This window comes from Branchiostoma belcheri, unplaced genomic scaffold (genome assembly GCF_001625305.1).
Source record: "Branchiostoma belcheri isolate BF01 breed outbred unplaced genomic scaffold, Haploidv18h27 scaffold75, whole genome shotgun sequence".
Taxonomy (NCBI): Eukaryota; Metazoa; Chordata; class Leptocardii; order Amphioxiformes; family Branchiostomatidae; genus Branchiostoma; species Branchiostoma belcheri.
Genome location: NW_017804409.1, coordinates 419,196 through 432,041, shown reverse-complemented (window position 1 = coordinate 432,041; position 12,846 = coordinate 419,196). Strand labels below are relative to the sequence as shown.

The 12,846-nt window shown below is 43.9% G+C and overlaps 1 protein-coding gene across 1 annotated transcript in view; it reads right to left on the bottom strand.

Annotated features, from left to right (window-relative positions):
- Positions 1–2,974, bottom strand: part of LOC109485366 — an 81,392-nt gene extending 78,418 nt beyond the window's left edge. The window contains exon 1 of the mRNA XM_019788924.1: positions 2,808–2,974. Coding sequence (XP_019644483.1) covers positions 2,808–2,922 — 115 coding nt within the window. The 5' untranslated portion in view covers positions 2,923–2,974. The remainder of the gene's footprint in view (positions 1–2,807) is intronic.
- Positions 2,975–12,846: the final 9,872 nt, after the last annotated feature.

The following is a 12,846-nucleotide window of genomic DNA, read 5'->3' as shown; positions in this document are numbered from 1 at the left end:
GTTACTATCATCAGCTGTGGCGGGAGTTTGAGCTGGTCGACCCCCTGTTTCCTTTCTATATTTGGGAATCAGACCCTTGTGGCTACCTGGTGCAGAAAAATTTTTTTGAGATTGAAGTATGGACAAGTACTTTCATGAGGACTTCTAATAGTGTGTTTAAGCATGTGTTCCTATGGACAAATCTAATAGTACTGTCTGCCCTGAAGGTAGCTTACATCATTCTTTTTCCGTGGTGCCTGCCAGTCTACTTGTGCATTCTGTTACTGTACTGCATTGTCTTTGTTCAGCAGTCAGTTTATTCCATGACTAGCCGACTGTGGGTTTAGAAGACTGCTGACGAAACTTGCCGCCAGCCAGACGACAACTCGAAGAAACATTTGTTTTGTATGAGTGAGGACATTTGCGTCCTTATCTTAAGGTCAGAGAGATCAACCGAGACAGCATTGGCAAGTTGTCACAAGTCTCACAACTATCTCGACAGAACTAGCTTCTGTTAACCCCTTCTATTGGCAACCCTTGCAAAATGCTGATTAAATTCAATACAAGCAGATAGTAAGGATAAGCCATGTTGAAATAATAGACACCAGGTCTATTCAGCGTTCAGAAAGAAGCGCAGTCTCTTGGAGATAAAGAAAATTCAAAATGGCGCCGTTGTATGATCGGGACCATCATGCAACGCGCGGCGTAATGGCTCCAGGCGCTTCCATCCTGAAGATAGCGTCTAACACAAATTGAATTCCTCCTGTATAGGATAACAATTGATTACCCCAGCTCTTCTGCTGGTGTACGTGTTGCATATAGAATTACTTTTTTTAATTCCATTTACTTCGCCCTGGCTTCCTTGTGCCTTAAGATAAGGTGTGCAAATAAATACATTAAAGAACGGCTCACAGGGTCGATGACAAGTTATAAAGAACTGTTAAATACATGCAGAGAGATCGATCATAGATTACTCTTTCTTCTGGATACATTGAGTGTATCGGGGATATTGAGGAACGGTGAGTGATGTTGACACAGTTTCAGGACGCCGGTAGGTAATGCCTGCACGTAAATGCCAGCGAGAAATACCACCGAATCAGGTCCGCTCGCCAGGGCAGGCGTGCAGTCGTCAATCACGGTGATTTAGCAATAGCCCGAAGGTGGCGTATATCGAAAAATAATTGCGCACCGGAATAATGAATTAAGCGGTCCGAAATTAGAGCTTGTAGCGGGATGACCCCTTTTTATGCGTGAAAGACATTAGACGCACAACTGCCTGAAGTATATGGCAAAGCGTAAAGTAACTGGGTGATTTCTTGGAGGGAAGGTTTAGACCCCAGATCAATCTGTCGTCGGAGGAAGCAATTAAAGCGCTGTCGGTGACTTCCTCTCGGCTGCTGAAGGCCCCCTGGTGCGGGATTAGCTAGCCTTATCGTCTCTACTTGCGCGTCCGACTAATTACTTTGGGACACGTTGCGAAGCTCCACATTATTCATACTCTCTGACGCCATCTTGAATTGAAAGACCGTTTCCCGAGTGACAGCCGGGGGAGGGTCCGCATGTCGTTTTCCGTGAGGCGTAGTGAGCCGTTTTAATTCGACGTCACGCGTTGTCGAGAAATTCTTCGTGAAGCGTAATTGGTTGCTTTAATTCTACCGTACGTAGAACGTTATTTGTTATCTTGAATTCATCGTTTATCATTATTTGAAAATTACTATTTGTATCAGCATATCGCATATTGCCTACAAATCAGACTAGTTTTAAAGACACTCTATTGATGCAAAAGAAAATTACACATAAAAGAGCAACTTAATTTGCCCGCCTGTCTGCATTTACCATTAAGAGTTATGGGCAGTCATAAATTTACAGTTAAGCGTTGGCAGGACCCCCATATAGACCCTCCTGGAGACCCACAGGATGTGTAGACTATTCATCTAACATGACAGTACCGTACCCGTCCCAGTTGCTTCATACCGCGAACTGTCTACACTCGAATGATCTCCATTTTCCCGACATGACAGATATGGGTTCAGTCTCAAAGGGAGTCGGAGATGAGTTCTCGGCTTCCCATTAATTCCGGGAATATTTTCCGGGAAGGTAAAAGAAAAACTCATTAAAATTCAATGTCTGCACAACTCGTCCTAATTTCTGTTCGTCAATAAGCATAATAATGAGGAGAGGGGAAAATGCGTCATCAACAGGGGACAAGGTCGTGGAAGTACTTCTGCAGGAGCCTTGCGTGCTTGCCAAGTTGTTATATTCGGTCCCAGATATATTCTGCGGCGGAATCACGCGTCAATTTCTCGACTGGAGTATGACGCTGACATTATATGCACCGTCAGGTATCAGTCAATAGCCATCATGAAATGCTGCGTGGTTCCAGACGGCGCGCAACCCTCGCCATATAACTCTATCACGACACACGGGTATGCAAATCAGCCAAGGTGACTGACTCACCTTCGAAAGCCCACAAGCATGCAAATCAGCTAAGGTGACTGACTCGCCCGAATGCGCACAAGTATGCAAATCAGCTAAGGTGACTGACTCCCCTGAAAGCCCACAAGTATGCAAATCAGCTAAGGTGACTGACTCACCTGAATGCGCACGGGTATGCAAATTAAAGGTGACTGACTCACCTGAATGCACAGGAGTATGCAAATCAGCTAAGGTGAATGACTCACCTTAAAGTTCACAAGTATGCAAATCAGCTAAGGTGACTGACTCGCCTGAATGCGCACGAGTATGCAAATTAGAAAAGGATCAGCTACAGTGACTGACTCGCCCGTATGCGCACGGATATGCAAATTAGCAAAGGGTGACCGACTCACCTGAATACTCCAGATCGAACTGAGTGAATGTCAACATGATGACCCGCTCCGGACGGACTTGAATGTTCCACTCGCACATAGCGGAGTTATCGTACGGAGTGAGGGGGAAGCCCATGGACTGTATACTCCCACAGTCTCCCGTCAGGGTTCTGTTACTGTTGCACCCGGACGAGCCAAACCCCTTTGGTTCACAACCTGCAGATCAATAGAGAACAGTTTGTTGTATATTATAAGTTTATTGCAAATACCTACAGGTACAAACAACATGTATATATCATTTATACTATCTTAATAGCTAAACTGTTCTCTTGTTACCTGGACGATACCCATGTTTTGTGATGTAATTTTTATTTTATGTCTAGTGGTGACGTGAATATAAGCATGTTGCTTGAGTGCGTCACCACTATGTATTGTATTTTTGCATGTTGAAATTTAAAAAAGAAACATGTACGGAAAAAATATGGAAATATAATGGTATAAGAGACTACGTCTAACATTATACTGCATTCTACAACATACATGGTACTAGTTTTGCTGGGTTTGACTTCTTCTTTTGAGGCAGTGGAAGACGAATTTACCCACTTCTTCTATAATATGTGGGTTCTTTGATAATAATAGGATTTGATTCTGAAATACTTGAGAAATAACATCGTGCAGTATTATATGTGACGTCCTGTGTAGTGTGGTATTTGTCTGTCATATGACCGATATGACCTGGGCTTGATGTAAATTTCTTGTTTTAGAATAAAGAATTATTTTACTCAATTATTTGCTTAAATCTGGCCGGGTAGATAACGTGAATTATCAGCGGGACCTGATTATGTAAATAACCCTAAGCCATGCAGATGCCCTAAATCTTCGTGTATTATATATATCAGCCCCTAACATAAGTCGATAAAGTATGGCAGCACGGTATGCTAAGTTATCGACGGCAATCCATCACAGAACAGTAAAGGGAAACGCGTTTCTCTGTTTTACGACACATCTCGGTTGAGTCTGTTCGTTCATGCAGGCCTTGGAAATATAATAGATGACGTTGCTAACTATGCCATCAGCGCGATGACAGACGGCAAGTTGTAGCTAGGCTTGTGGTACCGAGCTTCAAACAAATGAAGCGTCTGTCAACTTCCCAACCTCGGCTCCTACTAGGTCGCACTTACACAATTTCATTATTCGTCCACTGGATTCTCTACCGTGCACTTAAGTTAATTACTTTCCCAGGCAACAGGTCCCAAGTCTGACCTCAAACGCTTTCTCTACGAGAAAACAATTTTCCCACCAGAGCTGAGAAATAATTCTTCCAGCTAGTTCGGATGATGTGAGGACCAGGTTATCGACTGAGACAAATCGTTCCGAGGGAGTCCCGATTTCCAAAGACGTGGGGGCGAAATATTATTAAAAACATTTAAAAAAATCTTCCTAAGGGAAATAACCGACCTACACTGAGTTAATCAGGCACGGGAGCCTTTAAGAGCCGTGGAAAGCCTTCCCTCAATGAAATTGATGAAATTAAATCAGACTGCTGAACGAATGTTTACAGTGAATTCCTGTAAGTACATACGTCAAACCTTACCTTGGGATGTCAGAAAGCAGAAACTAGAAGTAAGGCTGTTGTAGACAAAGTTCAGAAGAACGTGGTAAACAGCTAGCTATCTACTAGCGGCTGTATATTGCATGCAACCCAATGGCCGGGTGACATATGAACTACACCCGATGTGCAGTGCACTAAGATGAAGGTCAATAATTACCAGCGTAGCCTGTCTATCCTCTCATTCCTAGGATGCGTGTTTTCGTGATAGAGCAAGGGTGAAATCTTACCTGGATCGCTTGCAGCGAGAGGTATGGTCAGAAGGATGGCCAGGTAGACGAGCAGCCGTCTTCTTCTCCGGTCCATGGCGCCCGCTCCGCCGCCGCTGCCGGCTACACAGCTACCGGCGCTGCAACCTGCACGGACGGGATGCACAATGTCTGATAAAAGGGGATTAAGAATAACGGCAGCCAGGGCCCCACACCGGCGGGGCCTTTTCATAATGCACACAGCATTTGCAATCAGATCGCCCCAAAGAAATCCGCTGGTCTCTTTGCATATTTTGAGCGTCCCTGGAGATGGCAACGTCCGGTCTAGTTGGGCCAAAGTAGCCTACCAGACCACGAGTTTCTAGCGCTGATTAATACATAAGGCTAGCTCCACACACGTCACACCATCTATTTACGACTACGAACCAGAGAACTCCCCTCAGCCTACCCCTGACAGCCTTCAACAATATCTGCGGAAGATTATAGCGGTGGAAACTTGTAAAGCCGCACATCTGGCCGCCGCTCCTACAGCTCTCCTTTTGCTGTCTGCCGCTACTGCAACAGGCCGCAACGCGCATAACAGAGGATCTCCCATAGGGCTATCGACGGCAGAGCTATGGATCGAAGACATGGGAGCTCACATCCCTGTCAGATCTACTTTGATGCGCTTTGAAGGATGGTACCAGGCGGGGGAGTTTAGCTCTTTCCCCGCCTGCGGACGTGCCTGAGTGCCGATCTTAGAACTGATGATGAATGTTAATGGAGCTGCAGTTATCCTTGGCGGTATCAATCCACTCGTGGACAACCATAAAACTTTCTTATGCCCGATTCCATCTCTGCACAGCGCTGATCACCTGGATAAATCTGCCTCTTTATTCTAATCCATTTCCATATAATTACACACTGCCTTTATTAATATTGATATAAACGAATAGACTTGAAACTTAATATTTTCTAGTTTCTTGAGAAACTGGTTCTCTTCATACTCTGTGATCACATTAGTCACTCATATCTAGAAATATAATTCAAGCCTGATAATACTGGGTAAAGATTATGAAACAATATAAGGATCTTTTTGTACAAGGCCGAATAAATCAATGGTCAAGCATGTCGACATTATTATCTGAACCATTTCCTTTGATTTAAAAATGGGCCAGGGGTCAGGAAAAGGACAGGCTATTGTCATTTTGCCCACCGTTTAGACTTATTTTTAGTTCTTCACGCTTAGTTGAAAGCTCATAAAACATGACTACATCGATCCACACTTACTATTTATTCCATATCTGAGATGGAAGAACGCTCCAGGATTCATGACCCACTAAAACGGGACATTCGGGGGATTTAGGGTTGTTAGTCATCACTGTTTGCAATTCAGGGTTTGAAATGATTTCCACTGAGAATAAAAACTATAAATGGCAGAGATTTGCCTTAGAATCCTTATTTATGGGGGATCAAAAATAACCAAAACAAAATATATCATATCCCCGTTTGTCGTATTAACAAGCACTAAAATATCAATTGTCATACTACATGTGGTACTTAAAACACAATTTGTGTCCATGAAAGGTCAAATTTAGCCTTACTGGTTTTTAGATCCTCGTTTTTCTTTCGCAGGTTGCATAATGTTGCAAGTGATATTTAAAAAACTAACAAAACGACGTAACATGATGCATGATGCAATATATATAATATTTTCTGTAACTGTTACAAAAGTTAACCATGAGATTAGGGGAAATGTTGTGACAACAGGGAGAGACAGCCTACATTTATTTGCTAATGTTGACCTTTGCAGTCACTGTCACCAGCATGGGTTGTTATACTGCCGGCATCAGAAGAAATTGAAGCGACGGTAATAGCCGAGACAAAAATGGCTCTGGTGATTTCGGCAAACAGTAAGGGCTATTTATTTGACCGGTGGGAGCAGCTTTAGTAGATGTTGCACTTAATCACACCAAGAAAACTTCAAATGGTCGTTGGTACAGGGGAAGACCACTCCGTCTTTCATTACACCCCCTTTCCACTCTAGTCTACGACCACGATGCGACCGCAGTGCGACCGCCGTATGACCGCAGTACGACCGCTGCGCGACCACAGTACGACCGCAGTACGACCGCTATCAATCAAAGATTTGACAGATTGCTCAACGATTTCATAAAGAACGATTTTTAAATGCCTTTTGCATGTTTTTGCATGATATTAAATCATGCTCGCATCATATTCCAGTTATATGAAATCATGGGCCACAAAAATCCAATTTTTGTCGCCTCACAGTCGCAAAGTGATCGGTGTCTGGTGGGCAACCCGTGGGAGTTAGCGATGGGAGGAAATTATTTCCGACTGTTCCTGTGTCCTTTGCCGGACGAGGGCGTGGTTACGCCCGCCACACTACAGCGGCGTGTCCGGTTGACTTTGAGAAACTAATATAACGTTAGGATCAGACAAGGCACGGCTCCGCCCGTACACACACACACGGGCATGCATATCTGGTTCGCCTCACGTACGGGCCTAGTGAGGACTATCTGCCACGCGAAAAAAGAAATACAGCTCACGCCTGGCTGGCATTTCGATATATCTCTGTTGATGCTGAGGCAGACGTGGTGTATGGTGTTGGACAGCATTCGTTTCACGTCAATTGAACAGAGATTTGGCGCCGTGTCAGGTCTGCTGCTGACTGAAAAACTCATTGGAAAATATTTCGGATAATTCGGACTCGTAAGTCTTTCCACACAGGCCCCCGGGGACGAATAACCCTTAACGGCTGGCGTGCCGGTGAAAAATAGCTACCTTGCGATTTAGCAGTCTGGTTAAAGATAAGCGTATTAAAGGTGGGCTTACTTATTGATACTGGCGCGGCAGGAAATTATCGTAACGGTACATGTACATGTCGTCTAATTGTATTGTCCGTTCCAAATAACGTGGGCACCTCTCTTATAGATTAATTTTTTTTGCTAAATCTGGGTTTTGCATTTGTGATTTGAGCCGATACAAGAATGCCTGTGTGAAATTATTACACTCTTACAATAGATTTAATTTCATTTTTTGCTGTATATATATAGATGAGTGCCAGATATATACGGCATGCATTCTCACTGAAATTACATTTTAAAAATCAATAAATCTTAAAGAATATACCAAAAGGTACAAAATTATACATCATGTCAAATTGAGGTGGAAGAAGATATGATGTTAAGGTTACAATATTGTTTCTCTTTATGTTATTAATAAGTTACTTTGATTTTGTATCAATTTGTAATCTGCGTAACTTTATTTGATACCTTTGTTAATCTTGAGTTCAATTTGTTAATGGATTTTGTTTGGGGTTTTCTCCCTCCCAGGAACCATTGAAAAACGCCATCAGGTGATATGTATTTCCTGGTAAATAAATAAACAAACAAACAAACATATCGGCGCATGACCATATAATGTCATGTAGTTTTGTTGCGGTTATCCCCCCCAGGAATCTTTGAAAACTGCCAATAGGCGACATGTATTTCCTGGTTAAATAAATAAATAAACAAACAAATAAACAAATAAATAAACAAACAAGAATCCTACCTTGTGTTCACTATGGGTAGCCACTGTCCGTTTGAAGCGCGAAAGGTGGCGGCCACACGCCGCTATATAACCCTCCCAATAACTCCTCCCTAGCCGTATCGCAAGACGAATTGTCCTCATATGTGCCTATCGGGTGTCGTTAAGGCCGGGGTGAGAGGAAGACGGACGGGGATTTCTCCGGTTCCGCCTCGCTGTTTACCCCCGCGCAGCCGTACCGATACAGGCCGGCGAGAACCCATGCATTATGCCGGCTGTAAAGGTGACCGGTGACGGTCGGTTCACACAGATGGGTCGTACGTTCTTCGTCGTGGCGAGAAAATGTCATAAAACAAAGAGGTGAACAATCCCCTCTCCAAGAACCTCCTGGTCTTAATGGCTATGCACACGCCACAACACAGCCTCTAGCTGAAGTAGTTATCTCCCAACTCGTGAAATATGGCATTAAAAAACGCAATATTGGTGGAATAAACTACATTAACGATGGTCTAGGTGTGAATAATAAACTAGGATATTGTAGGACCGAATTAGCTACAAATTTACTATTTCTATAGAGTACGTTTTGCACCCTGGTGACAGCGTTCTTTCACATTTCTTCCAAACCGGAAAGTGAAGCAACCTTTTGCCCTTTTGGTGAAAGGACAGCCTGGTCTTGTTTTCCGTCAAGGAACCACGCTTGAGAACGGAGGGATCCGTTGTTTTTTTAGACAGCCTTTGGCGACCATATGGAAAAACACATATAATCTGAGTAGCCACCTTGTAAAAGGGCCCGTTGACTTAGTGTGCGAATCAATTTATGTTTTCAGTGTGTCAGTAATGGATTGGGGAAAAAAAGAGACAACTGCACACGAATTCTGATCAAAATTTGGCTCCAGTGGTATGTTAAAAATACAAGCGTACCTAACGCTATGTATATGTGAAAGAAGGCTTACCTATAGCGATTCTCTGAGAGGTTTACACGCCACGGGGTCCGTGTAATGTAGCGGCATTCAGTCCGCCGGAATGGCAAAGGTACTTCCCGTGCTAGCGGCAGGGCTTCCCGGTCTGAACTAAAGAGGCAGCGCTCTCTCAGCAGTCCTTTACAGAACGTCAGAAATCGGATGACTGTCTCCGTGAGCCAGGCAGGGAGGTCCTGGAAAAACCCTGCTCGGCTACAACCTTACTTTAAATAGCAACAACACGACACTGTCTAATTGGTCGTTATGGTAACGTCTTTCACGCGGTGACTACGGGTTCCTCTCGATAGGAAAAAACGTACAGAAAGACAATGATGGCAGCTCAAAGTTTCTTGTGTTCTCTGATGAAGATGACACCGCGAGGGAGATGTGTAGTCCGCCTGGAGTCCCCACATGAAAGTCCTGTGCGGAGCGGCGGACAGATAGGTCTGCACCCGCCAGGTGATGCGCGCAGATAGACCTCCACACGGGCTCCGCCGCGCAGTGAGAGAGGTTAGGTTTTCATCAGCAAGCGGAGGAAGCTCATCAGCATGGCCGGCACGTCCGCCGGCCTGCCTCCTGACTGTGGGGCCCCTCTTGTCGAAACATTAATAAATTTAGAGCGTCGGCTAAATTGGCCGGATAATGAAACGAGAGGAGATGGATCTGACGGCTTGACAAGATTGAAAGTAGCGGGCGCAGCAACCTCCAAATCTTCTGAAGACACCGGGGTTCATGCCGCTCAACACGGGCTGATCCTAGCGACTATACCGGCGATAGTTACCGCCTCACAAGGGAAGCTGGCGGTAAAGGTTCTGAGAAATCCGGGTTGAATACGGTCTGATCTGCACCGTGTCCGTCTTTTAGAAGCTTCCCGCACAGGTCCACAGCTGTGTGACCGGCAAACCGCGCACGCAACGTCTGGGCTAGCGAAAAGTTAAGGCACGGCAAACACGCCGTGACGGTTTGCCCCCTTTACGGGTCAGCGTGCGTCAACGTAAATAGCCTGCCACCTTTCTAATCGTGACGGATTGACATGTGACCCCCGTCTTTTGACTTCAGCACAATGTTCGCCATTGTTTGCCGCTGACACAATTATTCTCTGCCCCCCTCATTTTGCCTGCCAACATTCATGAAGGTCCGCAGACATGAGGGTGAATAGAAGTGGACGTCAAGTCACACAGTAACAGGCAACAGGCGACTGGACCGGAATGCGGTAGGGACTTCAAACCGTGAGAGCTATACACCATCCATCCAAACCCTGCCATTTACACTACAAGACGGACTGTCGCGATGCCAAATTTAATATTCCTCATATCACAAAACGCTTCCAAGTGTGAGCTATTGTCATAAAACACAGGGGTAATAGCTGGTCTGTTATATAGGAAGATGTCCTTTAATGGGCCATTGCGTCATATACGTGGTGGCAAATGAGTTGTTTCCGTTAAGCCTCCAATCCATAAATTTGTATGTTGTTCTCGTGGCATTTTAAACTCCTATTCAACAATTGATAGGCCTTTTTTTACTATCCAGTCGTTACACCATGACGGGATTTGCTGTTCACTAATTCAAATATCCCTTTTTCTTTAAGACGTGTTTATTGGGCTGTGAATTGAAAGCCCCTGACCGAGACGTTTACGTTCTTTAGGTTGTACATTTACGGCTGTGAGATGGCGGACCCGATAACCTCTCTCTCTCGCCTCGGTTGTTACGACCTAGCTCCGCTCAGTGTGTCCCGATGTCCGTTTTACTGATTTGGGAATAATTAGTTAGGCCACAGCAAGTAAATTTTATGGATGACATCAGCTTGTGCATTTATTTTCGCCTGATTTAAAAAAAAAGAAGAAATTTTGTTGCCTTCTAACAGTGGTCAATTAACACGACGAAAATGGGCAATGGATTCTGTGTGTTTGTTTATTTTCAACAGTTTTGTCACGATTATTGTTATTTGATTCATGTTCATGTTCATGAATCAGTTCGTCTTGTTTTCACACGTTCTTGCTTCTTTTATTACACCTTGTGTACCTTTACTACACTTTTGTTTTTTCTGATGTTTATGTATTTGAATTTGAATAAAAATTGTTAAAAAATAAAGTCAATATTCCAGTCACCTATCTACATGCAACACTATCCCAATGTATATCGACACTAGTGGAGAAAAATGACGAAAATCGTAACAGAAAACTGTTACTGGTAGTATCCTGGGCTTATTTTGGGGTACCACCAAGAAATAAAGGAGTCATCTTGGGGATTGTTCTGTACTATTTTAAATACCCTGTGTATGGATACTAATGCAAATGTGCTAATGTGTAGCATTATGTGTAAATATCATACAGATCGCCCTATTCAGTTTTGCCTCCCTGAAATTACATCGAATGCCTTTAAACATTGAAGTAGTCACCACATTGAAAATAAATGACGTTACAAAACGTCAGATATAAACGCCGCAGCGCTCCGGCGCACAGATTCGCTTAATCTTCCCCTGCCTATCACCATCAGTATATCAGACCGTACTCGGGCCTAGTTTGTCACTCACGTGAGATGTATCCAGGGATATTTACGCCTCCCAAAAGGGTGTCTCAGGTAGTAATTGTACCAAGGGCATTGGATCATGAAACTGGATGAGGATGAAATAAACCTTGCTCTGGAAAATGGTCCGGCCGTTAAAAAAACCGGCGTGGTTTATTGGAGCGACCTCGCGGGACGTGATTAACTAAATAAGGGAAGCGCGAGAAGCGAAGGTCATCCCGGCAACTTTGGGACCTTCCCAGGTCGGACGTCACTGGTGCGCGATTTGGTGACATTTATTGTGAAATCAAGTTGCCATGCGACGCCACCCCGTGCCAGGGATTGTTCGCCAAACCCTGTAATCTGAGTGGCAAATAATATTCTCAGCGTTAAGCCAGTCAGTTCTGGCTTAGGCCACAGCAAGTAATTTTTATGGATGGCATCAGAGCGCGCGCATTAATTTTCGCCTGAATTTTGAAAAAAAAAAAAAGAAGAAATTTTGTTGCCTTCTGACAGTGTTCAACATGCCGAAAATTGGCAAAGATGTCTGTTGCCATGCCGGAAGGTGGATGGCAGATAACTATGAAGACAGGAGACAAGAAAAGACTCTGATTCAATGTTTTGCTTCTTACCTTGATGCAGTGATATGTGATGTTGGCTGTGTATATGTGATGTTCCTACTGAATCAAAACCATTTGTACAATGATTGAGTCAAAATTTTAAATTGTAGGAACCTTGTTTTTTTTTGCCCGCCTTGTTTTTTTTCGCCCGCTCGCATTAGAGTTGGAGTCTGCGGAGGATGTCATCCATAAAATTTACTTGCTGTGGCCTTATGCATCACAAGGGAGTGGGGAGACACTGGGACAGGGGGCGGGAATTCGATGGGGGGTCTGGGGCTAGCCTGAGGTGGTGCTGAATAGAGACCCTCGGAATAACAGTAGGATCTTAGCAGGGTGCAAGAAGATACAGAAAATGCAGCAAATTTAGTCTGGGGACGCTTTTTTGTGGCATGGAAGAACAATATCACAAAAGAAACAAAAACATTTTAATGGACAAAGATGAACTCACTAATAGGGTAGTGCTGCTTACTATGATTTAACCTCAATATACCCGCTTTTTATTATAATAAACAGCATACGTGTCAAGTTATATGTTTCACTACATCAATCACCTTACTAATGTATACCTGTCTTGTCAACCAACAAAAGACATGATATTTAATTATGGAAAATCAATTTATTTTCCAG